This window comes from Xyrauchen texanus, chromosome 24 (assembly GCF_025860055.1).
Source record: "Xyrauchen texanus isolate HMW12.3.18 chromosome 24, RBS_HiC_50CHRs, whole genome shotgun sequence".
Lineage (NCBI taxonomy): Eukaryota > Metazoa > Chordata > Actinopteri > Cypriniformes > Catostomidae > Xyrauchen > Xyrauchen texanus.
Window position 1 is genome coordinate 13,279,618 of NC_068299.1, and position 22,330 is coordinate 13,301,947.

Below are 22,330 nucleotides of genomic sequence, written 5' to 3' on the forward strand. Positions count from 1 at the left end.
CTATTATTTTGACCCTTGAACTGACAGCTCTTAGATCAGCTGATTGAGTCACATGACACGGCTCTCATGGCCACATACAGCTGTTGGGAAGCGCATATGAACGCGCGAGCCAATCTTTCAGAGATATAAAGGCAAAACACAAATCGTAAGTGTTGATTTAATTAATACAGTCAAGCAGATCGGCGCAAAAACGATGTGCTAGTTTTGAGAATGTAGTCGGTTCGGGGTTCCCCCCCAAAACTATTATTATTATTTTAGGTGGGTAGCTTCTGTTGTTTTGTTGTCATTACTTCATTTAGTGGTCGAGCACTGTTACAAAAATCATGAGATACACATGAGTTGCGACATATGACATTAGTTTTCACTAATAGGTCCCTGCCAAAAACAAACAAAATAAAAAGTATGAGATTATATTCATTTGGATATGTATACAATTACTGCAAATCTAATCGGCTTGACCTTTCGGTATATTTTGTTTGTGCTTGGATTTTTTGTTATTATATATTATTAGATGTGAAACTCCTAATAACACATGTGGTTAGTCATCTTGCCATGGACCCCCAGCCTGAATAGACTGTAGAATCAAGCGGACTATCATGCATCCGTTTGGCCGTGAAGAGGAGACCTCCAGGCGGGAGCTCTTCGGTTTCTTCACGCGGTGTTTGCAGTGCGGGGAGTGGGAGCTCGCGGCAGCCTGCATGTGTCAGCTCGGCGATGATCCACACAGCCCACGTGACATCGTTAAAGCCATCGTCACACACCCGTACCTGCTCAGGTGAGTGAAGTGACCCCTATAAAAGATAGTTCACCCCAAAATGAGAATTCTCGAATTATTTTCTCACCCTCATGCCATCGCAGATGTATATGACTTTCTTTCTGCTGTTGAACACAAATGAAGTTTTTTTAGAAAAATATCTCAACTGTGTAGGTCTATACAATGCAAGTGAATGGTGGTCAGAGCTTTGAAGCTCCAAAAAGCACATAAAGGCAGCATAAAAGTAATCTGTAAGATTACAGTAACTAATCTATATCTTCAGAAGTGACATGATGGGTGAGAAACACATCAATATTCAAGTATTTTTTTTAAACTAAGTTGTCTTCACTTACCAATAGTTGATGATATGTACAAAGAATGTGAATTGGCAAAAAAACAAAACAAGGGGAAAGTGAAGATTTATAGTAAAAAAAAATGACTGGAGTTGTATGGATTACTTTTATGCTGCCTTTATGTGATTTTAGAACTTCAAAATTTTTGAACCTGTTCACTAGCATTGTATGGACCAACAGAGCTGAATAGTCTTCTAAAAATCTTTTGTTTGTGTTTAGCAGAAGAAAGAAAGTCATACACATGGCATGAGGTTGAGTAAACGATGAGAGAATTTTCAGTTTTTGGGTGAACTATTCCTTTAAGGGAACAGCAAAGATTAGAGACCCATTCAAGTCTGCAAAAACATGTGTGCAACTTTCCAAGTTAATTTAAACGAATGTTTTTTTTCCCCCCCTGCTGTGAATATTGGCTAGGTTATCCCTTACAAATATTTACCAATTTAATAGTTAATTGTTTAGTTTTCAAAAGTACCATAATTTCTATATTTTCACTAACAAAAACGTACCATGTGACTATTGTGTTTTTTGACATGATGCTGTGGTAATACCATATTTTTAGACATCTACCATGTAGTGTGGTATTCTTTGAAGCACCTTTGAGGATATAAGAGACTCATATTCTTTACTTATACACAGGTGGGAGACAGTTGGCAGCCCTCACAGACTGGCCTGGTATTGGCTTCAAGTCCTGGAGAAGCTGACTAAAATTAAGGTGTGTGTGTGTGTGTGTGTGTTTGCTTGCTTGCTGCTTGACATAACTCCCTATCGATGCTCCAAGCAAGAAGCATTGATAACTGTAATCTGTACTACTTTTTCCTGATGCCCATTTGAGTATGGTTTTCCTTCTCTGCAGGTGAGCAGGTCTGTGAAGAGAGAACTGGAGTTCCTGTTGCTTTTAGAGGAACTAGGAGATATCCCACAAGCTGTGATTAAGGTAGGATTAACACAAACCAACAATTTTGTCTTTCACATGCATGCATGCCAAGTGAAATAAGTCCTGTCACTGTTTTAAGTGCACAAAGGACTTCATAGCTTTCCAATAAGGAAACAAAAAAATCTGTTTTTCCTTGAATAACACTCTGGTTTGAACTCTTAACGTCACATTTTATCTGTTGTTGTTGTGCACTTGGATTCAGTTGAGCAAGACATTTAAATGTTTTTGCCTTTTTTCTTCCAATTCAACAAGTATCAAATACCTTTTAATATATTTTATATAGTAATACAATTTATTTAATAATAAATATAATAATAATAATAAAAATAATTAATGTATTTTAATATACCCCTTGATTCCAGAAGAGTTTTCCTCCATTAATATTATCCATAAGCACTCCAGAAAATGTTTACTATAACAATGATTTCTCTGATTGAGTGGGTTCTTGCTTCAGAATTATGGATAGTGTAGATCTTCAGCAATCAAAGGGATGGTTCACCCAAAATGATTAATTCTCTCATCATTTACTCACCCTCATGTAATCCCAGATGTGTATGACTTTCCTTCTTCTGCAGAACACAAAGATAGGTCTGTAGGTCCATGTAATGAAAATGAATATAGCATAAAAGTAATCCATAAGTCTCCAGTGGTTAAATAATTGTATTCAAAAGCAATATTATAGGTGTGGGTGATAATCACAGGTTAAATCAGTATTTAAATCTTTTTTTTTTTTTAGTATAAATCTTTACTTTCATTTAAAAATCTCTTGTTTTTGGCGACTCGCATTCTTCGTGCATATTGCCACCTTCTGGGCAGTGAGGAGTATTTATAGTAAAAGAGTAATTAAATATTGATCTGTTTCTCACCCACACCTATCATATCACTTCTGAAAACATGGATTTAATTGCAGGAATAATTTGAATGACTTCTATTGCCTTTATGTGCTTTTTGTAGCTTCAAAGTTCACTTGCATTGTATAGACCTACAGATGTGGGATATTCTTCTAAAAATCTTTTTGGTGAATTATTCGATTCAATACTTTATTGCCATACCAACATAGTTGTTTGGAATTTTTTTTGGTGAGCTCATAACAATGATAATAGGGTACAACATCCCACAACAACAGATGTTACATCAGCAACACTGATAACAACAATAGCAGCAAGAGCATCAGCATAATGCAACATAAGGACCAGCATCATAAAGAATCAAGATACTAAGAATTACTACTCAATAAAACACAAATTCTTACGATCTAAGAATCGTAAAATGTTGGATGTGGATGTATAAATGCCAGAGGAATTAAGTATGCAAATAATATTACATTAAGTACTATCAAGGAAATGTGTGGATTTCCACTTCTATATAATAGCTCTTAAGACGTTTTCCTAAGAAAAGAGGGGTTAATAGGTGATTGGTGGGATATGTAGAATCTTGCAAAATGTTCTTTCCTTTGTTCTTTCCATATGGGCCACATACAGATATTTGTTAGAGATGGCAATGAGATTGCATGCAATAATTCTTGAGGCAGAGTGTACAATGCCACTAATTAGATTCATCTGCCAAGTTGTGGAGTTGCCAAACCACTGTGATTGAGAAAGTTAGTACACTTCCTAATACTGTCCTATATAAATTAAGCATACCATCCTTTTTGTTTCTCCAAACGTTTTGAGTTGGTGGGGGGTTTTAATGTGAATAATTTATTCAGTTTTTTTATGTTGTGTTTGTATGTTTTATGTTTGCAATCAATAAAAATGTTATCAAAAAATGTCTTCAAGTACAAAATGAATAGTTTTTTTTTTTTACAAACTAATTACAAACAAACTAGAGTAATTTCTTCTCTTGTTCCTCTACTTTGTCATCTATTCTATTTCTTTCATAGGAGCTGCATGAAGCCTACATGAACTCTGAGGAAGGAAAAGCAAATATTCCAGGTCATTTTTGCCCCCCGTTTAGTGCTGCCGTTCTATCCTGCCTCCGTTCCCTCTTAACCCGGCAGCAGCCGCGTCTTGTCCATTCAATCGTCAGCTTCCTTCAGGATGCAGACCGCTCCAGAGACCATGCCTTAAAGGATGTCTTCATCCAGCATCTCACTGACCAATTGAAAGTGCCTGTGGAGGAGAGGAATAAGAGATGGGCTGAGGAGGTGTGTGCAGTGCTGGCCTTAGCACCATTGGGGACAGAGAGATCAGGCGCTCAACTGGAGACCCTGTGGGAGCGTTTGTGGTCAGCGAGAGAAGGGCCCTTGACAGAGGAGAGGATCCTGGGATGTCTGCTGAGGCCGCAGGGTCAGACTCTGTTGACGGCGTACAGCTCCACAGCACAACGACTGCTCAAAGAGAAATTGCTGAGAGAGGCTCCACAGTCAGAGGGTGAGACACTGCCCTCATGTATATAAAAAAAAAAACTGAACCAATGCAGCTATTAAATGTTCTTAATCACATTTGTGTTGCTTAATAATAAGTAGTGCCTTCTTTGGATTTTGTAGCTAAATCCTGGCATTGTAGATCTATCTGCAGTTTATTTTTGGTCTGTTTTGTTAATTGTCAATGTGCCCAATAACACATTGGATATTGATAGATACAGTGGCCCCAAAAGGTTTTTGGGCACTTAAGCCACACTTAAAAATTTATAAATGGCATTGAATGAACTTGGTTTGATATTTTGTTATAATGCAATCTAATTTAAAGAAGGGTGGCACAAGCACACATTTCAAGCATAATGTTTCAATCTTTCAGTTCACATGCCAGTCTATGCTTTAAGGAAATGAAGACAGCTGTTTAGTTTTGTGTGTTCACCACGTCCTTGTTTACGGTTGACTACTCGCACTTCTGCTAATGTGTTCACAGTTTCCTCCTAAAACACTCTTGGTTATCACACCATTTGCATGTGATATAATGTTTGTGTTTGTGTTCATGGTTTCAATTTGTTTCTGAAACTCATCTCTGTCCACTCCTAGTTGACTTGCCTGACCTGGAAAGGGTCATGCTTGGCTTATGTTGTCATGACGACAAGCGTCTAGTCTGGAAAGCCATTTACTTTGAGTGTTTGAGCAGTGGAAAGCACTTTCTGGAGCAGGTCTTGGTAGGTGTACACAATCAAGCACAAGTCATGCAAATAAATGCCAGACACACTTTTTCACCATCTTAACTGTCTTTTGCTATATAGTTAGTAAACTAGAAGGTGGCAAGTTAATCAAGATGAAAAAGATGAAAGCAACACAAATCTTCCTCTAGTTTTATGGGTGTATCCATCTGGTGTATCCATCCTCTGATGCCCATTTTATACATTTTTGATTGCAGCTTACTGGTTTAGATCTCATAAAGAGGGAGGAATTTTCCAAACTGGAAGCATTATTAGAGGCGGAGTTTCAGCCTTTGTCCCGCCTCTTGTTGCTGTTAGGCTGGATGCATTGTCAAAGCCTGGATTCTGCTAAGACCCTACTTGGTGTCCTACATCACCAACAGGTCAGTAGTCTAGGATAGCCACACTTTTGACTGTCAATATAAAGTCTGGTCCACTTTGCAGCTTATTCTGGCCAAGAACGGACCATTTGCATTTGAAGTACGTGTTTATCTAAGATAGTTAATAACACAATAATAGATTGGTGAGGAAAAAAGTCCTTGCACGGAAATGTCATTCCATTACCGACTGTATAGAAAACACCTGAAAATATTTAATCACAATTTCTGTCTGCCCAAAAGTAATAGACTAATTATTTCACATACATTGCTCGGAAAATAAAGTGTAATATGCAGTTTTGCTTGTGGTTATCCAGCTAATTTGCTATTAAGTGCTTCAAACAAGACTCTCAGTTGAAGATCAAGTGTCAATCTTATTCTAAATGGGCAAACTTTGACCGTTTCAGTGGTTAGTAATTCCTCAAATGTGCTCATTGTAGCAACCCAGTACTTTGTCAACATGTCTAATGGAAATTGCGTAAAGCCAGGAACGAACTGGTGATTTCAGCCAGGTTTTTGTGTGTGTGCAATATGCATCACATGTTCCATCTGGGGCTTAGACTAACAAGTCTGAAAAATGAACTGAAGGTTACTGGAACTGAAAGTGATCACCTTAAAGGTTTTTAATTTTTATTAATAACAGCAGCCCTAGAGTTCCAGAGTTTGCAGTCCACCTGCTTGTGGTATCTGATTGGGGTTGTTGATCTGTTTGCTGATTTCAGTGGAAAGGATCTAATCCTAAAGTCAAAACAGTACTGACATGTTGAATTGGTAGAAACTGGGGGAAAGTACACTAGGAGAAACAAACGATACAATAAAAAAAATCTATCGAATAAGACTAGATCAAAAACAAAAGTAATAACAGGTTTCAAAATTGTATTAAATATAATAACAATAGTAGTAATAATAATAATAATAATTATTATTATTATTATATAGAATACATAAGTAGCAATAGTGAAGGTATAAGAAATTAAATAATACCTATTAAATATAATATGATAATATCACAACAACATGTTAGTAATATTATACAGTAATATTATATAACAATACAATAATATCATTAATAATAATAATAAATAAGTACATAAACAAATGGTTCATATATGATATTCTGAGGTGTCAATACGGTGGGTCCTGGCAGGGTTTGAGAGCTGTCTATACTCCATTTGTATTATGTCCAAATTGATGGTAATTATTCTAAATAAACATGGTTCAATGTGTTTGTACATCAATGAAGCCTTTCTCTTTTTCTCTCTCTCTGTGAAGCTCCAGACCAGTGATTCAGTATTAGGCGAGTTGGCTAACACTCTGTCCTCACAGCTTGGTGTGCTGGAATGGTGTGACCAGAACAACCCGTTAGTAAAAACATTTTATACACACAAGCTCACACATGCACATCTCAATGGGTAAAACCCCTACTATAATCACAGTTAATACAGTACTGACACATCTTTTGTTGGGATACATATAGAAATGTTATTCTCAAGTATTGTAATTCCAATCACTAGCTTAACTTCATAGAGAATGTGTTCTAGTCACTATTAAAAGCGATTTGTGGTATATAATCTATTCTTAATGATCTGTTATTCAAACTGTCTAAAAATGAGTGTGTGTGCCAAAAAGTGACTTCTCACAAAAATCTTCTGATATATTAAAGGAAAAGTTCACCCCAAAATGAAAATTCTCATAATTTATTCACCCTCATGCCACCCAAGGTGTGTATGACTGTCGTTCTTCAGCAGAACACAAATTAAGATTTTCAGGAGAATATTTCTGCTCTGTAGGTCCATAAAATGCAAGTGAATGGGTGCCAACCTTTTGAAGCTCCAAAAAGTACATACTGTATATTCATAATGAAAATAATTCATACGATTCCAGTGGTTTAATTAATGTCTTCTGAAGCGAAACTCTTGGTGTGTAAGAAATAAATCAATATTTAAAACTTTTTTTGCTAAAAATGTTCGCTTCTGGCCCGCTTAAGTTTTGTACGGTATGGTGAGGAGGGTGGAGTTCAAACTGCCTTTTGTGTGACGTAGGTGCGTAAACCTCCTCTGAGTAGATATTCATATGTAGATCCCTTATTAGCAGATCTTTCTATCTCCTGCAGTACTTTTCGACACAAAAGGAGTTTATGCAATGGTCTGAGCAAGCATCTTGGTCTGTGGCATCTCTTCCATTCACTCACTTGCATTGAAATTGATTAAAACAGCACTCCTTGTTCACCGTTCCAAGAATGTGCCACAGTTGACTTACTCACACCTCCCAATTGAGGCATCTGTGTATGATTCTCTATGATCCTCTGATGTAAACAACACTGCGCTTGTGTTTATTACGTATTTCACACATCAGGTCCCACATGAACTTGCCAACGCACTTGACCTTGGCTTTTGTGAATTTTTTTAAATATTGATCCATTTCTTACACCTTGCATTTCGCTTCAGAAGACATTAATTATGCACTGGGGTCAAGCAGATTACTTTTATGATCGCTATATATGCTTACTGGAGCTACAAAAAACAGAAGGCCCACGTTCATTTGTATTTTATAGACCTACAGAGCTGAAATATTCTTCTAAAAATCTTCATTTGTGTTCTGAAGAAGAATGACATTCATACACACCTTGGGTGGCATGAGGGTGAATAAATTATGAGAGAATTTTCCTTTTTGGGTGCATTAATCCTTTAATAAACTACATCTATCTGTTGATCTTTTCATGTAAGATTGTTTGTTGGTACCTATGCATGTACAGAGAGATATCCCATGATGCTTTGATGAGTCAGTTGCACATGCTAGACCATCATTCTGCCCTGTATGTGCTGCACTGCCTGACACCCCTCGCCAAGTATGAGGAGCGTAGAGTGTTGGAACTTTTGCAAAGAACAGGTATAAAATACACACAGTGACATGGGATACATTCTAATCCACAAAGACATTTAAATATTTGTTCCCCGTTTGTAGGAGATCCTTCGTTAGTGGACTCACCCAGCAGCTCTGTCCAATGGAACGTCACTCTGTTCCAAGGCTTCTGTGCCATGAAGTATGCTCTGTATGCTATCTGTGTGAACTCGCGCACACATACCAGCTGCCTGGACTTTGAGTCTCAGCAGCAGAATGAAGCAAGTCAGGGGAAGGAGCTAATTGAAGGTAACAGCGCTGTTGTTACAATGGTTGCTATGCCCCTGTTTCTAAGGTTAATTTCTTGATAAGACAAAGTTTGATTTAATAGTTTACCTTTCATTCCTTTTTTTTTTCCAAGGATGCTCTGATATGTTCCAGCACTACCTGTCTGAATGTCAGCTGTACCTGGAAGCTGTTCCATCATTATTCCGTCTGGAGCTCTTGGAGAACATCTTCTCCCTCCTCTTCCTTTCTGACATAGACTTCAACCTGCAAACAGATCTGACCAGCACCGTCACAGAAACCCAATCAGACACTGTCCAAAACACAATAACCACAGAGAGGAAGATAACCAACAATACCAAAGGCATGAGCAAGGATGAAAACTTAAAATCAAAGGAGGAATGCGAAAAGATGGAGGGTGTGCAAAAAGACAGCAATACCCCAACAGATTTGGACTCCCAGGAGAGAGAATCTACTCCAAATCAGAATACCAAACAGGTAAACCCAGAGCTGGGCAACCTGAAGTCAGGGTGTCGGGGGTTTCTGGTGGATATGTGTGTGATGGAAGGAATTCTGCGGCTGGTGAGGGAGGGCTTGGAGGGCATGTGCGGGGTTGGACAGGAGAATGGCAGGGCACTTGTGGCTGATGTGGAGTTGGCGGAGAGTCTGGGATGCTCTGTTACCGCAGAAACGTTCAGCGCCCGGTTACAGAGACTATCCAAATACACATCAGAAGCCCAATGGAGACTGCAGATTGTTACAAGTAACCATGAAAATGGCAATGGTGAGCGATGGAAATGTGTGATGAAGGATTTTGAAGATATTCATGCTGCAAGTGTTTAATGCTCCTGTATATTTGTATGTCTGTGTGTGTGTTAAGGTGACCTATACCTCCCATCACCTCTTCCTAGTCCAGCTCTCCCTCTGAAATGTAAGGGCAACAGCAGTTCAAGCCTTCGGAAGAGGAGAAAAAACTATCGGCATCCCCCCGAAAGTCAAGGCTCTTCCGAACGACAGAATGGAGAGTTCAGCACCAGCGCCTCAGGTCAGTTTACACACGTGCGAAAGCTTGCCATATCATAGCTTAGTGATTGTTACTCTTAGTGGCTGTGCTTTATTGCAGATTGTAGCATATGTGTTGGACCAGTGTATCGTGAAAATGAAGTTTGTCCGTGTGGTGGAACTCACAGCTGGCTAGTTCCTGCAATGCTCTCCCCTCCTGTGTCTCTCCTTATTGCCTGCATATGCAGAGGGAACTACATAGAGGCCCAGCAGGTGAATTACTATATGACATCATATCACACCACATCTGAGATATGATGTAATCCTAGTGATTATGATGTCATTTCTGTCTTTTGTGATAGTGGTGCCCCTTTCTGTGGAGATTGTACAGACTGCCTCTTAAACAGGGCCAGACTGCTGACTTTGTTTGCATTTTGTACAAGAATGAAAATGTGCACAATGTTTTTTTTATTTTATTTATTTATTTAAACATTTACAAATGGTGAAATGTCAGTGTTGTTTCAGATCAATGTGTTTGTTCTGAAAGTATTATTTTAATCTGTTTTAAATGATAGATGTTATAAGAAGGATCTTTAATGGTGGGTGTGTGTTTATGTACGTGTGTGTGTTAGGTCATTGCGATGTATGGTTTGGAGAACTCAGAGTATGCAGGTGAGCTGGCATTTATGGACCGGTACCGGGATGTTCTGACAGAGCTGGCTCAGGTGGAGCAGAAGATTGAGAGCCAGTCCCTCTCTTCATCATCTTCATCTTCAGAGGGGCTTGTTTCAGTGGTTGTTGCCCCAGCAGGCAGGACCAGAATGGGCAGCAGAAGCAGATTAACACTTAAGAGCATCGGGAGTGCAGCAGCTGCAGGTATGGCACACACACATGCAATAGAACCAGAGCATGTCCAGATCCAACAAACACACTAAGGCCACATCTACTCCACACTAATACGGTTTTGTTTGAAAGCGCATCTTTTTCTCTACGTTTTGGCCTTCCGTCGACATTCAAATGGCAACCCTCAAGTTGAGCATGAAGTTAAAAAATATTTTATTGACGCTTTAAGTGTAGACAGCATCATTGATTATAATGGGGTGCTATTGTTTTTGACTTAACATGCCGGTCTTGTTCAGTGTAGACAGGCTGTTAGAAAACATCTCTATATTTTTTACTCATATTTTTTTTTAAATGTATATTTATAAAAACAAAAAGTGAATTGCCTAGAAAAATGTGTTTGAAACTTTTTTTTATTAATGATCAAGTTGTTAATACTATCAAGTATTCAAGGTGCAAAGAAAGTGTTATAATACTTTTTACCACATGACATTTTAAAGTAAAATAAAAATTCTTCTCCCAGCCCATTAGGGGGCAATATGCATGCAAAATGTGAATCAACAAAAACACAAGAAGAATGTGAAAGTTAAAGTGGATATTGACTGAGCAGGGAGGAGAATTTATAGTAAAAAGTGACTTAAGTATTGATCCGTTTCTCACCCACTCCGATCATATCACTTCTGAAGACATTGATTTAACCACTGTAGTTGTATGGATTACTTTTATGCTGATTTATGTGATTTTTGAAGCACCCATTCACTTGCACTGTGTGGACTAAAACAGCAGAGAAATTCTTCTAAAAATCTTCATTTAAGTTCAGCAGATTAAAGAAAGTCATACACATCTGGGATAGCATAAATGTGAGTAAATGATAAGACATTTTTAATTTTTGGACAAACTATTCCTTCAATGCACATCAAATCTTAATCTAAGCTGAACTGAATCCAGACCATGCGAGTCAAAATTGAAATGAACTGAGAAATCAGTGCAGATGCCCAGTTCTCTCAACACTACCGTCCCTCTCACTCTTTCAATATCTGTCTCTCTCCCCAGGCATGGCCTTCTATTCCATCTCTGATGTCGGAGATCGTTTGCTGAGTACCCAGACCCATCCAATACCCTGTCTAGAGGATGGCTACTGGCTCTCCCAGTGTTCTGTAGACTCCTCTGACCTTATGAGGCCCCTGCTGGAGAGTTGAGCCCTGCTGCTATGGCGACCTTTGACCTCTCCTGCTGCCAGTGCCAGCTATGGAAGACTTCACGGCAGCTCCTCGAGACTGCAGAGAGAAGACTCAGTGGTTTTCTTGAGAACAGAGGTAAGAGAGATGGTGGAGTTACCATACATTAAATGGCTGTATGGGCTTTATGTAAAAGATGTCTAGTTGTATAGTTTTTTGTGTTAGCTATTTTTAAATTACACCCAGTTAACAATTTAGAGAGGTTTGAGGTTGTTGAAGGTCATTTTTTTTTAATGACTTGTAATATCTTTGTCAGGTGTACGAGTAGATCCAAAGGTTCCTCACGCCAACGGTATTAGAGGGTTCCCTTCAGTTCTTCAACAAATCTGCAAGATCCTTAACAGAACATCAGCAAGCAAAGCCATGAGTAAAACAGGTCTGCAGAACTCACACACAAGTGTTCATGTTAATATTTAGTTTTTCATATTAAATCATGTTGCCCTTTTCTCTTTCCCTAGAGTGTAATGGAGAAGAGAATTTCATCTTCAGCCCTTTTGGCTGTAGTACCCAGGAAGTGCTGCTGTGTTGTCATCCAACTTTAACAGAGGAGAGTATCTCCTCCCATTTAAACTTGTACCAGCGCCTAGAGGTCACACTTCAAACCCTGACCTCTGCCACCAACATCTCCGGTATAAGCAAAATGAGCTCCATGTATTCGCTTTATACAATTTAAAGCATTTATGATAAGATATTATTTTTACTTTGCCTTCTCTTGTGCTCCTGCAATAGACGGTCTGACAGGTACTTCTCTGCTGACGGCACTAGTTGAACAGGCTGGTCTTAAGCAGTCTGAACTGGATTTCCACCCAGTAAGGACTGCTATGAAACAGCTCCTACAGTATCTGGATCAGCTCTGCCCGTTTGAGCCTGATAGCACCCCCAGCAGGCCAGATTACATACGCAACTTCCTTGATTACGTCAATGTGCTGGCTTCAGTATTGGTGCGCAGTCTGGGTTCAGAGGGTAAGCTTCCTAAAAAACTATTTTTAAATAGCATGTCTACAGGATACTGGAACGAGATCCAACAGTGTGTGTGATTCAGATTTTTGTGATCTGATCTCAGATCAGTGCACAGAAGTGAAGTTGGGCAATCCTCTTTTGCTGTTGCTGCAGTCACCTACCCAGCTCCTCTCTCTCCTGCTGTTTGACAGACAGGTGTCACCTGACAGGTAAGGATAATTCTCTCTCTCTCTCTGTTGCATTATCATTCATCTCAGGGCATCCGATCACAAGATGAGCAGCTGTAGTATCTGTATGCTTCACGTGATTTTCATTTATTAGATGCTCATATCCACATCACTGTATTTAAATGCCAGGCATATTGAATATGTTATGTGAAAACTTGAGGATGTATGTTTATAGGTGTTTTTCACATTTTTAAATCAGACTTTTTTTGCTGTCCTTAGCTGGCAATGTTTAAGTGCAATGTTTGATTGACAGGTGAGTTGGTGGTGCTTCAGTGTTGTTCAGGCGAATTACTGCTTACACTAAAAATCGGATATATTTACATGCATTCCTAATAAAGTTAATGTCTTCATTTATAAAAAAAAGAGTTCAAAGAATAAACAATTGATTCAAATTTCCACTCGCATGTAAACATCATCCATTTAAAACATTCTCATGAACTCTGTAACTATGATCTCCTGAAGACGTTCTCATGAACAAGGTCAAAATTGGTTGTGCTTTTCCGCCAACAACACCTTACTTCCTCTGTCTCTTCCTCTGTGCTCACCAATATTGCACCTGCTATGCTCTCTAATGTCACCCGGTGGTCATCAATTAAATTACAACAAAGAAAAATACAATAGAAATACAAATTAAAAAAAAGAAAAAGAAATGGCTTCCACAGCCATGTTATTTATTTTCATGTTTTTACATTCAGTTTTACATTTGTATCTTTTTTTTTTTCTCTCTTTCTCTGTCTCTCTCTCTTTACAGGGTTCTGTCTCTCCTGCAGCAGGAGGAATTGCGTTTGAGTGTGCAACAGGTTGTAGTTCAGCGCTGCTGTGAAGCTCTCCCTCTCTTGGATTCTCGGGCTGTGACTTTTTATCAGGGGGAATTCTGCTTTGCTAGCATTGCCTCCCTCCTACAGCAGCATGCTCAGGAGTACGCCCCTTCCCTTGACCTCTCTGACCCCACCCTGAACTCTGACCCCAGCTCTGACTCTGAGGTCTCAGTGGAGGACACATCTGCTACATCCAACTGCCTCTCCACCTCTCCACCCTCCCCGTCTTCATCCCCTCCCTCCTCTACATTTCTACTCACTCCATCTGCGCTCTCTTTCCTGAAGTCCCGTTCTCCCCTTGTTGCCACTCTGGCGTGTCTCAGTGCCAGTCGGGGTGGTGTAACTCGGGCAACCTCCTCAGGCTGGTCGGGGATACCCTCATATTTTCGCGGGTCTGGCCGTAAAGAGGCGGTTCTGGATGGAGACCAGATCGCAAAGGAAGGGGAAACCCTTTTAAAAAGTTTCCCAATCCTCAGACTGTACCTGCGGGCTATGGCTGAACCAGTTCTGGGGGTCTCATTGGAAGCAGAGGAGGGTCTTGGTCCAGCTCTTTTTGGGAAGCCTGTGGTGGGTATGCTGTTTTCTGGCCTGCAAGGCAATGTGGGACAAGCCATGGCTGCAGAGGCATTCCAGCAAGCCCTAAACAGTGGTGATTTGGACAGAGCGTTAGAACTGCTGGAGCTGTACGCTCAACCCTGCAACCAGGAGGGGAAGCTCAGGGACAAAGTACTGGTATGCACTGCAGTGCAAGGTAAGATTCACCAGCAGAGGTGTAACGGTTTACCACGGAACGATACATCGTGGTTCAAAAATGTGAAAATGCGCATCGTGCAGATTGGACGTTTTTTAATTTTATTTTAGCGTCTATTCTAACCAATACATGCAACGTCCTATGCCTTTGTTACACGGGCATTCAAATGGAAAACAAAAAATAAATCTTATCTTTTCTTGATTTAGGCTTAGTTTAAAGAATTGTGAACTGAACCAAACCATGAGTCGTGAGATAAGGGAATTGTTACACCCCTATTCACCAGGTTGAATACTGCTGCCGGAATGTTATGCCGGAATATCATATGTCATATTGTAAATATGTTGTGTTGTGAAACTCAAAAGGTTTTTTTAAGCATCAATTAATGAATTTATTTTATTTAAGAAACTAATTGGTATTGGTCATAATTATTCTGTTTTAAAATGTGTTTTGTATGCATTTTGTGTACTGGTAATGAAGAATGGCACTAGAGCTTGCTAGAAAATACTACACATTTAATGGTTTATGAGGCGACAGGCTTGCATGACAAAACTACATTTCCCATCATTCATTGTGGTTGCATGAGAAGGATTAAATGCATCAACTACAAATTGTCCATTATATTTATTTGGTAACATTATATTTGCCAGTCAGTAAAAATGAATAAGACAGTGCTGGAAAAGACCATAAATAGGATAATGATTACAGCTCTATCTATCTTTTTGTGAAGAATGCAGCAGTGTGGAGCAGTTGTTCCGTGTGAGGGACTGGAAGTTGCGTGGTCGTGTGGTTCTGCAGGGTTTGGATTGCTGGCCTTTAGATGTCTGTTTAGAGTTACTGCAGTTCTGCCTCAGTGACCAGAACACTCAGGATCCGTTTAGAGATCAGCTTCAGCTGAGGAAACAGGAGCTTCACATGTACCAACAGGTCAGTCAGACAACCCCATTGCTTGTAGATTACTCAATGGCAGCATGGCAAATGGACAGATAAACTGTAAACAACAATCTAGAAGCTAGATGATGACATCACCTTGTAACAGTTCCATATTTTCATGCATTCTACAGATGTTGAGTTTGCAGCCTCCATTGCCATGGGAGACATGGCAGGAGCTAAGAGATGAATCTGCAAGGAATCCGGAGTCTGTTTTCACTATGATGCTGAAGGCCATGGTAAGGTTATAGAAAAATACTAACAAAACAATACTTAAAATAAGTCTACTAATTTTGGTTGACTTATAAGTGTTTTTCAGTGTCCATTACTGATATAATGTATAGAAAAAAAAACTGGATAACAGGGTGGCCCATATACACCCAACAGCAATGTGAAAGACTGGTGGAGAGCATGCCAAGATGCATGAAAGCTGTGATTTGAAAATAAGGGTTACTCCACCAAATATTGATTTCTGAACTCTTTCTAATTAAACCATTAGTATTGTCTGAGAGGTCTGAAAACAATGCATCTTTTTTTGTTAGTTTTACCAGTTGTCATTTTTATGCAAATACTGTGTATAAATATATAATTTATGTACTACTGACTTAAAGTCAGGACAATATTATAATGGAATGGAATGGAATTTTTGTGTATGTTTTCAGGAGTTTGAATTGTGTGCCAAGTGGTTGCAGCTATACTCTGTCTCTGAACAGTCTCGACTGCAGCTGCAGACTGAACACCTTCTACACCTGCTAGAACAGGGTCACATAGAAGATGCCTTCCAGGTGTGTGTCTGCATGTGTATGAGCACTGTAGGAAGCTTTTGTTGATGTCCTTTGGCTTGCAATGTATGAAATCATGTCTGTGATCATGTTTACAAACCAAGTCAATTGATTATTTACTATATTTACAGTATATCGAACCTAGTTAAATCTAGTTCATATATATATAAAGTTGAATTATTTTAAAGCTGTTAATGGATTGGACATGACTTGAGTCCTGGTCTGTAGAGTTGAATATAGCAACATGCTTTATTCTTCTTGACTCAACCTCTCTCCATATCCCTCCCCCAGCTCTTGGAGGTGCTTTCTGATTCACTGGGTTTGGAGATTTGTGAGCGAGCCCTAGATAGAAGGCCTGAATTGGCTTCCTGCCATTTCCTTTCTGATTACCTCACCCTACACTTCCAGAGTCGGATGACCCCAGCACGCAGACGCCATATCCATGCCCTGCACCTTGGCTCAAAGGTAACTTTAAGTCTGAGCTGGATCTGGGAGAGGTTTTCTTTGATGAAACTCTTACTTATTTGGCTGTTTTGAGATAATTGGCATTGGCTGATAACTGTCTGTGTAACTGCTTCGTCGATTAACAAGCGCTACGTCACCTTTGTGTCAGTTCCAAAATCAGACATAAGACACTAAATCAATGTATAATATATATTTTTAAAATAAATTGAGTAAACGGTGTGTAAAATAAGTGTTTCTGTAATTCATGAAATAAAGTCACAGATCCTTTCAGTAATGAAAAAAAAAACAAGACTTAAATTCTGTAAAATACAGTCAGTATTTTATTTAAGCAGTTTTGTGTACTAAGACTGGGTATTGTCACTGATTTCATGATTCAATCCCAATTCATAAGCTCTTGATTCATTTTCGATTTGATTATATTCTACAGTACAATGCAACATCTGCAGGACGGGTGGTTTGATACAGAAATGTTTGCCGAAAATGTTCACTCATCCACTGAAACAGTCATTAATTAAAACATTGATTTTGAGATTTTAAGAATAAATATTGAATCGTTTAAATGAAGATCAGGATTAATTGGAAAATAAATATATTTACCCAGCCCTATTGTGTACATCTCATGTGCTGTCATTATATTTAAAAATTCGCTCATCATTTACCCTCATGTCATCCCAGATGTGTATGACTTTCTTTAGTCTGTTGAACACAAAGTTTTTTTAAATAATTTCTCAGCTATGTATGTCCATTCAATGCAAGTGAATGGTGACCAAAATATTGAAGCTCCAACAGTACATAAAGGCAGGGTACAAGTAATCAATATGACTCCATTATAAATTCTCCTCCCTGTCCACTAGGTGTCGATATACACTAAGACTGCGAGTCACCAAAAACAAAAGGAGAATGTGAAAGTGGATATTTATAGTAAAAAAGGACTTAATTATTGATCTGTTTCGGACCCACACCTGTCATATGACCTCTGAAGACATGGATTTAACCACTGGAGGCCATCCTGCTCTAGATATTGAAATTGGCATTGGCTATTGAAAAACCTATATCACTTAATCACAAGTTTACATTTATAATTGAAAGGTATAGACTTTATTGCAACTGTCACACTGTTAATAACATTCTCAGGAAGTGTGGTAATGATCCATGTGTTGTTCTCTTGGTGTGTGTGTACTTGTCACAGGTGTTACTGACTCTGCCGGAAACATCTCGTCAGGATTATTTTTCCCTGCTGTCGGATCCGCTTCTCATGCTGGAGCAGCTACTGATGAATATGAAGGTAGACTGGGCCACTGTTGCCGTCAGCACGCTACGGAACCTTTTACTTGCTCAGGATGCTGGAATCACCAACCAACACATAGACACTCTACTGTCAGATTATGCAGGGAAGGCTCTTGATTTCCCCTATGCACCCAGAGAGTGGTCACGATCTGGTGAGTCCAAACCCACTTGAACAGCATTGTCACTCTGGCTCCAGATTAAGACCTCCCTAGATTTTGAAAATGTTAGTTCACCAAAAAGTTGTAATTCTCTCTTGTTGTTCCAAACCCATAGCAGAACATTCACACTACTCTTACAATGAAAACATACAATAGCAATGGGTTTTTGTTAATATTCGTGTTCTTAAAGGAAGTTTGAGATCATTATATTTAGAACAACTCTTCACTTATATGTCTTTGCCTTTCTCTCCTTTCTCTCAGATTCCGTCATTAGTTTGCAGGATGCATTTCTGCAGTGTCCAGCTCAGGAGAGTTGCCCCGCCTCCCCAAGCCACACCCCTCCTCCATCAGCAGGTATGAGCCACACTTATGCATCCTGGAGCCACACCCATTTTTTAAGTAGCCCTGATGGAAAACACAAGTTTAGTCATGTTTTTCTGATAATAATAACTAAAACAGTCCAGTACGTAGCACTAAGGGGCCATTCACAAAGGGACACGCGTTTCTTATCAGCATCTAGATGAAGAGCAACGGAAGTGTACAGAAGGCACATCTGTCCCTCTGGTGCCTGTATAAATAGACCAACAATTAAGAAATGGGGCAGAAGGGAATGCAAGTATGCATCCTGTGTGAACGGCTCCTAACACAGTGTTTAAACTATTTGTTAACTGACCTCATAACGGTTTCGAAGTCATGGTTGCAGTGGCTTTTTCAGGCAGCATACCCGTGCTTACGCCCTCCAGTGAGAGATGCCCCAGTGCTAAGAAGATACGCCCACTGACCACACCTTTCACCCCTCCTGAGAAAACCCCTGACCGGAAGGATTGGATCCCAGACCACAAACAGCACATCTGTATGGTCTGCCAGAAGGAGAGCTTCACCATGGTGAGAGATCATCGTATATGAGTGAGAGGAAAGAGATACAATATAAGAGAAGGATTGTGAATAATCGAATATCAAGAGAAAAGGGTCTCTTAAACTCAATTCAAGAGTCTTAACCCATCTCCCGTTTCAGTTTAACAGACGGCACCACTGCAGGCGCTGTGGCAGGCTTGTATGTCATTCCTGCTCCAGTAAAAAGATGGCAGTAGAGGGCTCTGAAGAACCTGTCAGAGTTTGTGACCAGTGCTACAACTTCTTCCACACGGAGTAAGACTCATGCATACACTTTTAAAGCACAGTTCATTAAAGCGTAAAAAGTGGTTGATTGTTAGTGATGGTGCAACAGATAAAGTAAATTTATTGGGGGTTTTTGCCACCAAGCTAACACAGTTGTCTCTTTTGGGTGTAAAAAAAAAAGCACATGATGCTTCTTATGTATCTTGCTCTCTCATGTATTTATATTTCTTTTTTTGCAGCTCAGATGAGAAGCTTGAGGAGGGTGAAGGTAAAATTAAATTCTTTATTACAGTGTCAATACTCTGTTAATGTCTCACATGTAGAAACATTTTCATTCTTATGCAATGAAGTTCACAAATAAGTTTCTTATGACTGTGTGGGAAAATATTTGCTCCTTTTCCTGGTTTATAATTACAAGGTTCTAAACAAAACTTTTCTCAGCATCTGGCAGCCCGGCATCCATTGACAGAGTCTTGAATGGTGTCCTAATTCTACCTGAAGTTTCACGAAAGCAGTACCGCCTGAGTCCAAACCCAGCAGAGAACCAGCAGCTGAAAAGCGAGTTTTACTATGAACAGGTTTAGTTCTCTTCCATCACACTGGTAGTCCAAGCATTAAGATCTGTAAAGAGTTTAGTATTTACAACTTTTACTCATAATGGAGCAGAAAGAATGTATGTGTGTGTATGTGTGTATATATATATATATATATATATATATATATATATATATTGACCGGAAAGAGCAAAGGTGTAACACTTTATGTTGATAATGATACCTTATCTTTTCCCCTGAAGTATTAACAATAATATTATGCACTTCTTTGGGATTTTATGCTGTTTTGATCGTGTTTACATGTAATTTGATCAATTTTACCATTAATTTGCATATGCAAATAAACACATTTATGAAAATGTATTACAGTATAAACCTACACTTGAAGTTGAAACATGAAGACAAAATTTGAATGTGACTTTCAGTATACTGGAGGAAGATTGCTGTCATCTGGTGATCAAAATATAAATGACCTAACCTGAAAATAATGTCACACAATAATAACCAGTAGAACTGTGTAATCTGATTGCTTGTTGATTTTATATTTTATGTTATGCATTTGGATATATTGTTAGACATTTAGAATAGACAAGTTTAGGATTTTAAAATGGATTTGAAGTGCCAGTTTTTGGAGTTAACAGAAATTAACTTCAAAATTGTGATAATTAAATTAGGGTATAAAACTGAAAGATCAGAGTAAACATTTTACATTTTAAACTTTCTATAGCAAAAATGTATACTGCAAACAAGTCAGTGAGGTGAACAAAAATAATGAAGAAAAAGAAATGCATATAAAGTAAACAAACGTACGTGCGTGCATGTGTGCGTGTGTGTGTGTTGTGGCTGATTTATTGGTTTTATTTGACTAATACAAAAATTGTTTGTGTTATAGACTCACCAAATCATTTTTGTGTGGGTGTATATGTTTTGCTCTCTGGATGTTTTATAGTTCCACCCTTCAATATTGTACACAGTATCACAGATTGTCTCTCTTTATGTTAAAGGCTCCCAGCACATCACTGTGTGTCGCCATACTGACACTGCACAGCGATCATGCAGCCTGTGGGCAGCAACTGATTGGCCACTGCCGCTCACTTTCTCGCAAACTGACCAATCCCGAGGTGGATGCACGTCTACTGACAGATGTGATGCGTCAACTTCTATTTAGTGCCAAACTCATGTTTGTTAATGCAGGATGCACCCAAGAGCCGGCTCTCTGTGACAGGTGAGACAAACAAGTTGCATGAGATCTTACGTCTGAATGAAATAATTTACAGTATGTTTTGCAATAAAAACATGATGAGAGCAAAGAGTGTTTACTCTTCTTTTTCTATTAATTCTTTTCATCTTCCTCCATCCATAGCTACATCAGTAAGGTTGATGTGTTGAAGATTCTGGTCAGTGCAAACTACAAGTACATTCCATCTCTAGACGATATTCAGGAAACGACTGCAGTGACACGTCTACGCAACCAGCTGCTAGAGGCCGAACATTACCAGCTGGCCGTGGAGGTGAGAATATGGACCTTTGTCACAGTAGATGCAATATTTTCACAGGAAAACATCTCCTAGGAACCCGGAAATGAATATTCTGAATATTCAATACAAGTAAAGCTCAATTAACAGTATTTGTGGCATAATGTTGATTACCGCAAACAATTATTTGAACTCGTCCCTCGCTTATTTAAAAAAAAAAAAAAAAAAAAAAACCTGTTTCACTAAGGGAAGCGAAACAACATAGTTTCGAAAGAATAGCATGAAAATGTTAAAAAGATATGTGTTAACATGATTCTAGTGTAATAATATCACTCATTAACCTTACCTGTGTAAAGTTATATCCAATACTGGGATTACAGGGGTTCGTTGTCATGGCAACAGAGTTGTAGTATTGGTTATAGCTTTACAGAGAGAAGGTAAGTGATTTTATTATTGTGACTATACTTTTGAAACGTTTAATGGATTTGCCCCATTCACTTCACAAGAAAGCTTTTGCTTTTTTTTATAATAAATGAGGGAGGAGTATAAACAATTTTTGTGGAAATCAGCATTATTACAAAAATTATGTTAATTGTGCTTAACTTGTATCTAACCCTGAACATTCCTAGTACAAAAGAAAAATGGTACAATCCATTGAACAGGCTGTACATCTATTCCTCACATACTCATATGACATCTGCCCTGACTCCATGACATCTAACCTACCCTTTACTTGCTGTAAATGCAGAGTTAGCTTACTCTACCAAAAGTGAGAAGTAAAACAAAATATCAGGGACTTGATTCCTTGTTTGTAGACTCTTTATTTATTTAATTGTCCCAAGGTACATACATATCAAGTATTTAAAGGGGTCATGACATGAAGAATTCAATTTTCCTTTACCTTTTAACATGTAAGTTTCAGATCTCAAAATTCCTCACTGCAGAAAGAGCATTTGTTGAAACCAAGTTTTCAAAAGGACTCATTCTCTACTTCCTCCACATTGTGATGTCACACTGTGGTAGATATTTACATCTAACCGCCTCTACAACACATCAACGCTTACTAACACCTTATTACTTCTGTAGCCCCACTCAGTAG

General features: G+C 38.8%; 1 protein-coding gene across 1 annotated transcript in view; it reads left to right on the forward strand.

Moving 5' to 3' along the window:
- Positions 1-56: 56 nt before the first annotated feature.
- The window catches only part of LOC127618267 (zinc finger FYVE domain-containing protein 26-like), a 29,914-nt gene continuing 7,640 nt past the window's right edge, over positions 57-22,330 (forward strand). Inside the window, 33 exon segments of the mRNA XM_052090636.1 lie at positions 57-145; positions 512-775; positions 1,744-1,819; positions 1,961-2,041; positions 3,924-4,413; positions 5,001-5,125; positions 5,344-5,508; positions 6,775-6,863; positions 8,258-8,391; positions 8,467-8,652; positions 8,765-9,412; positions 9,509-9,673; positions 9,752-9,903; positions 10,263-10,506; positions 11,524-11,661; positions 11,664-11,786; positions 11,965-12,084; positions 12,167-12,337; positions 12,438-12,671; positions 12,772-12,877; positions 13,647-14,464; positions 15,192-15,388; positions 15,526-15,630; positions 16,054-16,176; positions 16,465-16,638; positions 17,828-18,077; positions 18,345-18,437; positions 18,787-18,968; positions 19,099-19,232; positions 19,442-19,470; positions 19,644-19,780; positions 20,761-20,981; positions 21,120-21,267. Of these exon segments, the coding sequence (XP_051946596.1) occupies positions 597-775; positions 1,744-1,819; positions 1,961-2,041; positions 3,924-4,413; positions 5,001-5,125; positions 5,344-5,508; positions 6,775-6,863; positions 8,258-8,391; positions 8,467-8,652; positions 8,765-9,412; positions 9,509-9,673; positions 9,752-9,903; positions 10,263-10,506; positions 11,524-11,661; positions 11,664-11,786; positions 11,965-12,084; positions 12,167-12,337; positions 12,438-12,671; positions 12,772-12,877; positions 13,647-14,464; positions 15,192-15,388; positions 15,526-15,630; positions 16,054-16,176; positions 16,465-16,638; positions 17,828-18,077; positions 18,345-18,437; positions 18,787-18,968; positions 19,099-19,232; positions 19,442-19,470; positions 19,644-19,780; positions 20,761-20,981; positions 21,120-21,267 (6,237 nt within the window). The 5' untranslated portion in view covers positions 57-145; positions 512-596.